The following is a 12,833-nucleotide window of genomic DNA, read 5'->3' as shown; positions in this document are numbered from 1 at the left end:
GGTGAATTTATAAGTGTTTGGGTTTTGGCAGAGTGATTGCATAAGTACACACATGTCATATCAGACCCCACCCCCTCCCTTCACCACTGTGCAAACGCACCCCCTGGCAGGTTTTAATTTGGGGGATTAATTCCCCTTGAATCCTGAGGGTCCCTGGGGGCCAACTAGCCCACCAGCTACCTCCAGAAAGCGCCACAGAGCTGCGTTGCAGAGATGTGTAAAAAGGGGCGTGGCCTCTCAACACCTCTCTGCAGCAGCTCACTGGCGCATACTGGAGGTACCTGGTGGGCTAGTTCGCCCCCAGGGACCTTCAGGATTGAAGGGGACTTAATCCCCCAAGTTACAATGTGCCAGGGGGTGGGATTCCACACTAGCTATGTCAGGCCCCGCTCCCTCCCTTCACCACTGTGCAAACGCGTCCCCTGGCGTGTTTTAAGTCGGGGTATTATTCCCCTTGAGTCCTGAGGGTCCCTGAGGGCCCTCTAGCCCACCAGGTACCTCCAGTAAGCGCCACAGAGCTACGTTGCAGAGCGGTGTAAAAAGGGGCACGGCCTCTGAACACCTCTCCGCAACGCAGCTCCCTGGTGCATACTGGAGGTACTTGGGGGGCTCGTTGGCACCCAGGACCCTCAGGATTCACTGGGACTTAATCCCCCAACTTAAAAAGCATCACAGGGCGCATTTGCACACTTGTCACATCAGGCCACGCCCCTCCCTGCACCACTGTGCAAACGCACCCCATGGTGCATTGTAAATTGGGGGATTAAGTCCCCTTGAGTCCTGAGGGTCCCTGGGGGCCAACTAGCCCACCAGCCACCTCCAGTAAGCGCCACAGAGCTGCGTTGCAGAGTGGTGTAAAAAGGGGGCATGGCCTAGGACCTCCTCTCTGCAATGCAGCTATCTGGCCCTTACTGGAGGTACCTGGTGGTCTAGCTGACCCCCAGGGACCCTCAGGATTCAAAGGGACTTAATCCCCCAACTTAAAACGTGCCACAGGGTGCGTTTGCACACTTGTCACATCAGGCCACGCCAACTCCCTGCACCACTGTGCAAACGCTCCCCCTGGAGTGTTATAAATTGGAGGATTACATCCCCTTGAGTCCTGAGGGTCCCTGGGGGCCAACTAGCCCAACAGCTGCCTCCAGTAGGCCCCACAGAGCTATGTTGCAGAGAGGTGTAAAAAGGGGAGTGGCCTCTCAACACCTCTCTGCAACGCAGCTCCCTGGCGCATACTGGAGGTACCTGGTGGTCTAGTTCGCTCCCAGGGACCCTCGGGAGTGAAGGAGACTTAATCCCTCAATGTACAATGTGCCAGGGTGTGCGTTTGCACACCTGCTATGTCAGGCCCGCCCTCTCCCTGCACCACTGTGCAAATGAGCTGAAATTAAAAATAATATATATATTATTTTGGCCCTGGGGTCCTTCTGGGACCCCATGAGCAGGCCTAGGGGGTCAGGGTGTTTCTACCCTGCCCACTTCTCTTATTTTATACCTTTGTTGCTCTGTTTTCTGGTGACTCGCTTCTACCGAGCCACAAGATGGCTGCCAACACATCCTTGTTTGGAGTGTTGCCAGCCAATCACAGTGAGGCTCGTGCACGGAACTTAGGCTCTGCCCAGATATCGAAAGTTTTATTTTTCTAATTTCTCATGAAACTACTGAACGGATTTACACCATTTAAAAAAAAGGTTGCTTTCTGATCCAAGCACTACCTTTTTGCCAAATTTGGGGTAATTCCGTTCAGTAGTTTCAGCTGTAGCATTGCACAAAGTTTCCTATGGGAAATTGATTTATTTACTCTTATTTTTTGAATTTCTCAAAAACTACTGAATGGATTCACACCATTTAAAAAAAGGTCGCTTTCTGAACCAAGCTCTACCTTTCTGCAAAATTGGGGGTAATCCTGTTCAGCAGTTCGGGCTGTAGCTCATCGTAAAATTTCCTACGGAAATTGACATGGGGAAAACGCGTTTTGGGACCCCCTTTTTTCTCAGCCCCCACTTGACGAATCACCCCCAAACTTTCAAGATAGGAGCTGACCTGAAAAGTTAAACTTTTTGGTACATTTCATAAAGATTCGTTAAACGACGCCAAAGTTATAAGCAAGTCAAAAAATGCTTTTCCTATGGAAACTAGGTTCTAACTATAACTACCTAATGGCGGCCGGCAGTAGGTAATATATATATATATATATATATATATATATATAGATATATATATCCTAACAAAGCTCCTTCTGATCTCTGAAAATAATAACTCCTGAGATTTCATTATGTAAACCAGCACTCGTAACAGTAGCTAACTGATTTAAATATTTAACATACTTTTTGAGTGGTAGGAGGCTGCCAGTCCCATTAATTTAGTTGAAGTCATTCAGAGCTTGGAGGAGAGGGAGACTGCCCTACACCGGTGGTCTCTCACCCTGCCAATCTTGCAGTTCTCCCTCAGTATTTAGAATCAGGGGAAGCGTTGAGTTTCCGAAGGTATAGCCTCTGCTCCCTCAGCCATTGGAAACCTCTGCCCTGATGGACTGTCTACCATTGGGCTGCCACAAGAGTTCCCTGTCTAAAACCATGTGAGGCATGGTGATACTGGGCACGGAACTTACTGAAGCGCCCCCCACACATAGGAAGAAACCTCCCTGTGGGTAGGGTAACTGTTTTTTTGCTTTTTTCAAGAATGAACTTCCACTTTAATAGTGAATGCTTGATAAAGAATACATTTTCTGAGCTGGCGCATCAAACTTGGTGCCCACTTGCCAAACCTCTCAGAGGAGCTACTGCAGCCGTGGCTCTACTGAAGGCAGCGTGATCTCCACCTGGCTGGTGGAATCTTTAGTTGTGGGAATGGTCTTCCACTGGGAAGACACAGGCGATTGCCTCCCCATACCTGAAGGCTTGTGAACCACTCTCCAATCTCATGCAAGCTCCTCAGAGTACCTTACTAGATGTTCTTTAAAACAACAATGTAAATCTTGTCTAGGGAATAGTTATCTACCCATCATGTTTTCTGGTAAGTTGATTGTGACCGGCCCAACACTCAAAGTTGTTAGAATCTACTATGTGCCCAGAGTAAAGTTTAAGCAAAAATAACAAAATGTGAAAACAACTACACAATGACTTCTGGAATAATATGTTGGTTGATTGCCTAAATCGACCCCATAGCTGCACCTTTTCCTTTTTATGACATAAGAGGGCATCATTTGTCTATTATATTTTTGTCTTCAGCAAAGTTTAAAATCCTGAAACATTGGATTGATACAATCCTCTGCTGTGTGAAGAAATAAAGAATTTATAGCACGCTACTGGAAAATGTGAAATTACCAACTATTCTGACATAAAAGAGAGTGTCTAGTGAAAAATAAGAAATCTATTGAATCGGATCTTGTAAGTGACCCGGATGTATGTCGGATTCCATAAGCCATGCAGAATTTGCAGTCAGATAATCATTTACCATATAACATGTAACATTTATTTGATGATAGGTTTTTGCCAGATTAGAAATGTATGAGGAGTAATTTTGACACTGATATTGGCGAGTCTTTATATGAGCTATAAGAAATGTAATTCAGTTTTTATTGACTCGTTTTTTTAACCACCTAATGTAGCATAAACGGTGTTTGAACTGAAGGGTTTGATTGAGGAGTTATGTTTTGTCACTGGCATAATTTCTATGTTTTTCCTTTCTCCTTTCGATCTGAATTATTTGTTTTTCTAAACACACTGGCTTTAGAATAGGGTGATGTGTATGTAGAATGTGTATTCATATTGCTGCTGGTATTTTGTTTTAGAAAGAAATAGTGTATGTGACTTACTATGTCTATTGAACCACTGACCTGTGCTATTTATTATGAATTAGTGCTAATGTGCGATTGCGAGCATTTGGTGATTGTATATTTTCAAAAAAAACTGCAATCATCCCAAAAGAATGCATTGTTTGAATTTCTTTGCTGTACCTGCATCGTTTTCAAAGACTGCAACATTTCAACCAGAGTAAAGATAACCAGAGTATAGATCCCATTTTTAATTGCTGACGTGATATTAAAAATAGCAGTATGATCCAGTCCAACCATGTCTCCTTAGAAAACGTCAAAGAAGCTGGAGTAACGTGACCACTTCCTTTGCGTTTTCTTTCAGCCATTCCCAGCATTTACTTATTAGCCAAATCATCTAGAGAGAAGCAATCATGGACATGATTTTTTACATTAAAGCATTTTGTTTGAAGCTAACTCATATGGTGGTTTTAATCAAATGCTATCATACATATTTATTTTATAAAAGCACATATTTTATTGACCAACAACACTGCCCAACATATGAGCTATAAAATCCACATCTATATTTAAAGGAGGCCTAAATGCAAACATAGAAACAGGGCTGGCTCTAGGCTCATGGTGGCCCTGTGCAGGGAGCGTAGGTGGGGGCCCCGGAAGAGGGGGTCCGGACGGGGCGGAGCTCAGGAAGGTGTTTTATTAATACGTCCAGAAAAGTCATTAGATGACCAGTACCTGCGGCTGCTCCTACCCTTCCGAATTTGTCTCAGAACGATACAATTTAGGAGGAGGAGGACATTGTGACACACGACATGAGGGACTGGGCGCACAGAAAGCCGCAGTGCCAGGGTCATGACAGGGGCACCGGACGCCCACAACCCCCCCACAGAGAAATAATCGGTGGCTCTTTGCCCGGAAACAGTAATATCGATGCCATATCGAATATGGTGTCTTACGCTTGGCGGATGGCCACGTCCGTTGCAGACACTGCATAGCCACCTCGTGACACAACAAGCGTTTAACTTTTGTCGAAATTTGCTCGCATGTGTCTACCGGACGCCCCAGCTGAGGAGTGAGGTGCTCTGGCAGAGCTGGGTGAGTCCCAGTAACAGACAGCAGGACTGCTAGAGAGAGAGATAGCAGCGAGTTCCTTCCCATGGAGTAACCATAGGTGCTCTCCGCGCTCCACCGGGGCCCGCGCCTGGCTGTGTGAAACTGAAAGCGCTCGGGTTGGCCCGGTCGCTCCCCTGCCCCCCGAGCTCTAGGTGCCCCCAGGAGTCACTGGGACTTGGAGCCATATTTCAACTGTCTGCCGCTTAATAGTGCAGAAATACCCTTTCTCTCCACCTTTATTGGCACAGGCGGAGCAGGGGGCCTAAAGAAATCAATCACCACCAGTTTACATGGGAGGCCGCTGACTGGAAGACAGACAGTGGCCTACGAGTCGATGGATGCGGCACCAGCAAATTGAATGCGGCGGGCCCCCCTCGGAGAAAGTGTCAGTGATTCCGAAATGTAATACTCGGCAATGATTAGGCCTTCCGCTCACTGGCTGGGAGCCATATACTGCCGCTTAATTTAATGCAAAATAGTACAGCCCCCGACTCCACCTTTATTATAGGCCCTGCAGGCACAGGCGGAGAGGGACCTAAAGGAAATCAGTGGCCGGTGGCGCTGCCACTGGAAGACAGACAGCGGGCGGCCTACCTCGATGCGGCAAAACTCCCGGCTGCAGTAAATTCACCCCTCCGACCTCAAGCATTAACAGCTACACTCACGCCCGGCTACCTATCTTCATATGACTCGCTTGCTTGCCATGACGCGTCGCGATAGTCAGTCAGTGCCACAAACAGTGTGCAGAAATATCATTATCAATCATCTGAGAGAATGGATCTATTCTGCCCTTACCCGGCAGGTGCGTTCACACTTCTTCACTTTATTCTCAGTCTGAGCTCAGGGGCCGCTCAGCTTTTGTCCGACTCCGACGTCGACGACTACCAAATGGCTGGGCTGTGCAGAGAGAGTCATACGCCACCAGTCCCACAAGTTAGTTATGCACGCGGGGAAGTCAAGCAGCAGGTTAGGTTGAGTCTGCGCGCTGCCGCAGATCACTCAAACCTGGCTTTTAGGTGCTACTTTTAGTCCTGGTTATGTACTCACATGTATCCATATGTTTTCCAGTAGTCTCCCTCCTTACTCCTCACACCGCTCTGCCATGGTCTTGTTGCTCTTTGTCCACCCTTGTGGATCAGCCCATCCTGTGATACACTCGCCTTTCTAGACACTATAACTAAAATAATTAAGAGGGACGATACATAGAATCAGGACTATCCCAGTTTTAAAGGCTGAGTGAAAGTCAAGGTAACTAAGATTACTCAAGACAGAGATTCAAGTTAAACTTTATAGGTTTATCCAACATTAAGATCATTTCAGAAGGCAAAAAGTGGCTAATCAAAAGCAGTCAGTGCCTCAATAGTAAATCAAAATCAAGTAATTTGAGAAGATCACTTAAGGATATCCTCCAATGAAAGCAAGCCGCCAGAACTAAGCATAGTTCATCAAGAGGACTGACATAGTCTTCCTCCAAAGAAAAGCCGAGAAAGACTGGCCAGATCCCAAAAACAATCTTTTTTAGGGTTTCTGACAGTAAAGCCTGGCATATTTAGTGGTGAGATCTGATGTAATAGGATTGAAATAGAAATGTATCATTCTAGTAAACCGATGAACATTCTGATACATAAGTTACATTGAATAAAATACATCTAGAAACATCTACTACTACCACATAGTAATGAATGAGGAGTACATATGAAATGAAGGAAATTACATGACGCTTATGTAATAGAGAAATACAACGGACAGTTGCATGGTGCTTTGGAAAGGCTCTATCAAAGGACCTTGAAAGTTACAAGGACAGGAACATCAGGAACAACCGTAACATGGCTTCCTGGGGAGAGCTGTACAAATTGATACATTTTATTTATACAGATGCAATGGATTAGGCTTGTATAGTTTGCTCATTTTCTTAAATGGAAAAGCACTCGTGCACAAGCTTGTTTGCATAAAATAAATGCACATTTATTTCAGCAAGTATGAATAGATGTCCGTTCAAGCTGGCTACAGCCTAGATATGCTAACTTAAGTTTATCTGACTTAGGAAATATTGTCCTAATTAACAATAACACCCTAATGTGCTTCCCCCTGCATTGCGTTCTCATCCCTGGGCTTCTCCTCCGCGCTTCACGTTACAGTCTCTCTCTCTCTCATCCGTTTGCTTTCCTCGCTGCTCTCTCCCCCAGTTGGTTCTTTTCTTGCGCCCTCTGTGTCGCTTCCCTCCACTCGCTCTACCCATGTTGCTTCCCATGTCCTCCTCTGCATTGGGGATGCTGGGCCCCTTTTCTAAAACCAGCTGCATTTTGTTTATAGCCGGAGATAGGCAAGGAAGAAATAACAGACCTCCGATGTATGTAGTAGAAATACAGAGATTTACTGTAAAGTTAATGATCCGATCCTCGTCGTGGCGGCCCCTGGGGTTTGGCGGCCCTGTGCAGGTGCACACTTTGCACATGCCTAAGGCCGGCCCTGATAGAAAACGCCCCATTAAGTAACAACATGTTCAACTCAGACACCAACAGTGTCCGCCCAGGGAAATCTCTATCGTCCTTTACTGAACTTTAAAAGAGACAATTCTACTAAAATGTTATTCTGCTCAAGAAGGAAATCAAGGAAACTTGGCATCGATCACAAGGTTAATCTGACAAAATAATTTAATGAGTGTTAAAAAATGATTTAGGACATCCACACTCTTCGCTGCTGCTATAAATCTTCCATTATCCAACCATTGGAGAAAATGAGAGGATGTCTGCATTGGCACCAAAAAGGAACGATGCTAGTCTCTCTGCAGAAAACTGTAAAGCATCCAAAAACCTCTCCAGCACAACTTTCAGGTACCAGGTCAGACAAAGGCACCAAATCCACAGGTTCTGCCAGAGCTAAATTTAGTGTGGAAATGTGTCCATAGCTATCTTCCTCATGTAAAAGTGAAACTTATGTTTTTTTAAAATCCCTATTTTACAAATGTGTTCTGCTTAAAAAAAGCTGTTTCCCATCAATGTTCTCTTGCTATTACTGTCGGAGGTACTATGATAATTTTATGATTTGCCTCTGATAAGTGGGAGTGAGACGTGGAGTGAAGTAGAAATGGAAGACAAATTATTTGGGAGGACTTGCGGGGTGCACTGAAATTTAAAAATGTATGTTTAAATAGCAAGAGAAAACGCATTTATCCTTACTCTGAAACCAATTAACCTCATCTCTTATCTTTTTACATTCCCTAAAGTGCCAATGGAGGAAGCGCAGAAGACCCCAAGAATGGATCACAGGTCCTTCAAGTCTCCTCCGTTGTGGTAGTGAGTGACAGCAGTTCCTGTGAAACATCATCGTCTAAAGTCTCCATCCGGAAAAGATGGGCCAGTGAGTACTATTCCACTATTTTCCATACCGTTCTTGGAAACTGAGCAATTATTATACAGGAATATGTCTAATTTATTTAGAATATTTGATCCAAATCTAGTATCTAGTGATGTAATTAAATATTTATAATGTACAAGTAATGGTCTTGGAAGAACTCCTGCATCTGATAATATTGCTTAAAAAAAGAGGAAACCGATACAGTGAAATCTTGTAGCCTTTATTGAATCTGTGTCTGTAAGGTGATACCCATGTGTCAATGGCATCAACATTAAAGCAATTGGAAACAGGTATCATGATTGTGCAGAAGTTCACTTTCCCAACTGTTTTCTCAGCCAAACTTTTTTACTTACGTGAGGTCTTTGTGTTTTGGCCCAAAGGGCAAAGGTTCTGCTTAGCAAGTGGCTCCCATATTACGTCTTTGTATGTGTGACTACTTTATATCGGTTTTAAGAATATCGAAACTAATTTTGATTAGGTGCCATCTTGCCTTTCTTAGATTCGGTCATCAAGTTAGGGGGCTTTTGATCCACAAAGTATTGAGATTCTGCCAATTAAAAAATGTTTCTCTTCTCCGAAGTAGAAATTATGGAAAGTGATCAAAGAAAAACAGCAGAAATAGAAGTCTTGAATTAGTCACTACACATGCATAGAAATGCTTACTTATGTGGGACATTAGGAAGCTATAACCACTAAACAAAATCCAGGGTGGGATCAGCCTCCCCATAGTTTCAAAGTCTCCCTTGGTGTTTCGTCGAGCCATTAGAAGATTTCAGCCCATGTTAAGATCACTTGGAAAGGTTTGCAGCCTTGCAGGTGTTATTGGAACATGGAGGCGCTATCCTTTTTCATTGGCCACTACTTGAGTGTTATTTATTTGGCATCGTTGTAGCATCACTCACTGGGCTCAGGGATGTTCTTATTTATCTAGTCTGTTATTTTATTCATTCATTTGACCTCTGACTACCACCATGGTCATTTCGTCTTCCGATGGATCTTGTTTTGTACTGAAATGGACTGGATATTTTGAAGATGAGCAATTACCAAATGAGGAGACCATGAATAAGGAAATTGCTATATTTAAATCTGTTATTAACCAAGGTTTAGATAAGTACAGACTTTAAAGTATATGAACCAAAAGATTTACCCATAAGTAAATAATGATACCGAATCAGCAGAATTTACTTTAAATATTAGAATTTAGTATTTCTATTCAAAAGTAAAGAATTTAAAAAATAAATGGCATACAATCTTGAATCAGACTAAACAGGTTAATACAGCACATATCAACTCTGCGAGTCCCAAGGATGAAGGGAAAAATCTTTCTCAGCTGAGAGAGATTTTGGATGACAATAGCATATGGGTGAATAGGAAATTAGTTGAGCCTCATACAAATCCTTGGGAAAGTTCAGATAGTTCGAAGTGCCCAGTTCCAGTCCTTCAAGACAGAGATCTGTCTCAGGCTATCACTGTAACCTCAAAGTCACAGCAGCATCAGCAGAGAAGGTTCCACTATGCTAGCATGCCAGCTGGCACCAGATCGCCGTATTTCCTCACAGTTCACGTTGTTCTTGGATGCCCAAGCAGTCAGTCGCAATGCTTCAAAATGAGAGAGCTTGCACTAGCCTAGTCCAGTTCCAAAATCTGTGTAATTAAACCCCATTATACTCCATGGGTTCCGGGATAACACCCTTTAACATCATCAGGAATGTCAGAAAACTCTGTCTCATTGGTCGTCTTCGATAGGATGAGGATGATGTAGTGTAGTAGGTAAAAAGTATACAATCTGGAAAAATTAAGTGATTCGCGTTACGTAGCTTCCTTAACCATTGTAAGTTTGATCATATGAACAATGAGATACTCAGAGTAAGTGAGATCCTGCTCTCGAAACTTCAGACAGTTCAACTTTCAAGCTTTGCTTTAGATGTCAAAGAAAACGATTGAGGGTTTGAACACACGTGGCAACTTTTCTAAACGTTCCCATAGGCTTCAGATCATTCTGTTTATGAGTTCATGTTTGGAAAAGGGAAGCAAGATCAGAGGCCTACATGAATTACAGCTCATTCGCGATGAATTATGCTAAAATATGAATCTAGCATTGAATAGCAAATAATACTAATCTCTCAATTACATTAGTTAATGAACACTTCAATCGAATCATAATTGTTTCATGTAAGTATAGGGAACTCCTAAAAAATGTTTGCAAATGTCAACATGACACATATATAGGAAATGTACATATAAATCTCCTTTGCATTTTTGTCATTAAGGTGCACACAATTATAAGTACGTTTGATGAAAGATTCCCAGATATTCTTTTAACTAAACCTGTGTAGCACCTACTTTTTTTGTCATTTTTAGTGTACACGTTACACAGGAAATACCATTTATTTCTAACACATGGAGCAATCATTTTTGCATGTAAGATCTCTTACTTATTTTATTATCACATGTTCTAATCACAGCATCAATGTTATTACGGTGTTAATAATTCACATCTATTAAATAAATGTAAAATATGATATACGCTCATTCTAGAAATCTGCATACGTTTACTATGCAGCATCTAAATCAGAGTTGCATTTTGTCATTTCCCAGAAACTTGAAGCTTAACACACGATTATCACCATTCATGTAAAATATTGTCACAATTATTTTCCTTCTTATTTATCATGATTTTGTAAGAGGAAAACCTCTGCTCTATCAGCATGTAGAGATTTGAACAGTTAGATTGGCTGCCAAGTGAATGCTATCCACCAGTTTGATGTTACTTGATTCTGCTGCTCAAAGTTTGAGCTTCCTGGACACAATGCCATTAATTAAAGGAGAGATTATTTATTATGTGTTGTGGGAATCTATCTGATTTAGATTCAGTCACTGTTTGTGCTGCCCTCTGCTGCTGCAAATCAAAGCATGCAAGTGCAAGTGCAGACGCACTGCATCACATTTGGTGATGCAGTGAGCGCAACGAAATTCGTTTTATTTATTTAAATGTTTACTTACCTGTAAAACTCCTTAATCCATACATTACTACCCCCCACCCTGCCCCTCCCCCTGCCCACATCACCGCCCAGCAGTAACTCCTACTGCCGACCGCTACTGTCACTGCATCACATTTCCCACCTTATCAACACTCCTATGCAGACTGTGCACTTGAGAACCATGCACACTATTTCTATTTGTCTTCTACCTTTGGCTTTGCGTGAGAAACTGTACAAGAATGTGGGGCCTTATGTACGATCCCCTTTTCAAACCATAGATGTGCAAATTGCTCACTAGCTGGTTTGTAAATCAGTATGCAATTTGCGATGTGGCCTATGTACTAATAGGTTATATCACAATTGTACATGCACGGGGATTGCAAAATGACCTTCCAGATGAATACTAAATAGTACGGTCTCAATTTCCAATCTCCTGTGATGGCAGCAAATGCAGGCATGGAGGCCTGAAATGGACAGCAGGCCACTGTCCCTGCATTTGCTTTGCCAAACAGGAAACGTTTTTTTCAAACAGCTGGTATCTGTAAGAAGTTGGGTTGTTGGTTGACTGGTGTGTGAGTCATGGTCAAGCAAAAGTCACAATCCCTTGAAGGGTGAACCACAAAAAGTTACTAAATTACCTGAGCTTAACCCTGGGTACCTTCGCACAAAAAGTAGTCAGGCTTAACTGAGAGGCAATGTGTAAAGTATTTATGCAGCACACAAACAGTAATAAAGTTAAAACACAATCCAAGACAAATCCCAAACCAATTTAGAAGAACAGAGTAAATAAACTATAATCAATTATTTGACACCAAAATGACAAAAATTTAACCAGTTGAACCGTTTAGAGAAAACTAGTCCCTAAAAGTTCAAAGCATCAACCACGGACATCTAGTTGCACGAAATCAGGTCAAAGATGAAAAATATGGCTGACCACGATGGCGCATGATTCAGATGCAAGAAGTTGACTGGGCCAAGTCAGCGTTTACCTTCGGACTTTGAAGAAATTCTGAGAAAAAGCGTCTGAAAATGTAAAGTTCTGCGGAGCAAAGCTGCAGGAGGTGTCCGAGGAGGGAGTTTCGTCTTCGGATGGCCTTGAGTCGAAGCTGCAGTGAATATTTCTCCGTTCAGACTTAGTCACCGAAATGAAAGTCAAAAATCTCCAGTGGGACAATGCAGAGGACTGTAGCCGAAGACAATTCCACAAGGTCAGATACCGCTTTGGCGAAGGTCCACTGTAACAAATTTGCTGTTGCGGAGAAGAATGTAGCAGGAGAAGCTGCAAAGTCAATTAGACCGGCAATGCAACTCAGACAGATAAGCGCACATGTTGATCCCAGTCTCCTGCTTGTTCTCAGAGGGGTTTTTAGCCAAACATTTTTCAAGTCCTCAGTTTTGAACCTTGGCCATCTGGGTAACTGTAGCGCACAACCAAGGGTCCAGGACTAGTCGGGCACCACTTGAGAGTTCAGGAATCACCCCGGCTGGGTCCAGGTGCAGGTTCAAGATGGATTAAACATTTTATGCCCCAGTGGCTGTGAATAGGAGGACAGCAAACTAGCCCTTGGAGTCACTTGTGGTAATCCTGGATGCAGGTGAATATGCAGGGC

General features: G+C 43.2%; 1 protein-coding gene across 1 annotated transcript in view; it reads left to right on the top strand.

Annotated features, from left to right (window-relative positions):
• Window positions 1–12,833, top strand: part of LOC144753478 (zinc finger matrin-type protein 4-like) — a 915,282-nt gene that overhangs the window by 896,202 nt on the left and 6,247 nt on the right. The window contains exon 6 of the mRNA XM_078641153.1: window positions 8,112–8,245. Coding sequence (XP_078497279.1) covers window positions 8,112–8,245 — 134 coding nt within the window. The remainder of the gene's footprint in view (window positions 1–8,111; window positions 8,246–12,833) is intronic.

Source organism: Lissotriton helveticus, chromosome 5_1 (assembly GCF_964261635.1).
Source record: "Lissotriton helveticus chromosome 5_1, aLisHel1.1, whole genome shotgun sequence".
Taxonomy (NCBI): Eukaryota; Metazoa; Chordata; class Amphibia; order Caudata; family Salamandridae; genus Lissotriton; species Lissotriton helveticus.
The sequence above is the reverse complement of the archived record's forward strand: the minus strand, read 5'-3'. Positions and strand labels throughout refer to the sequence as shown.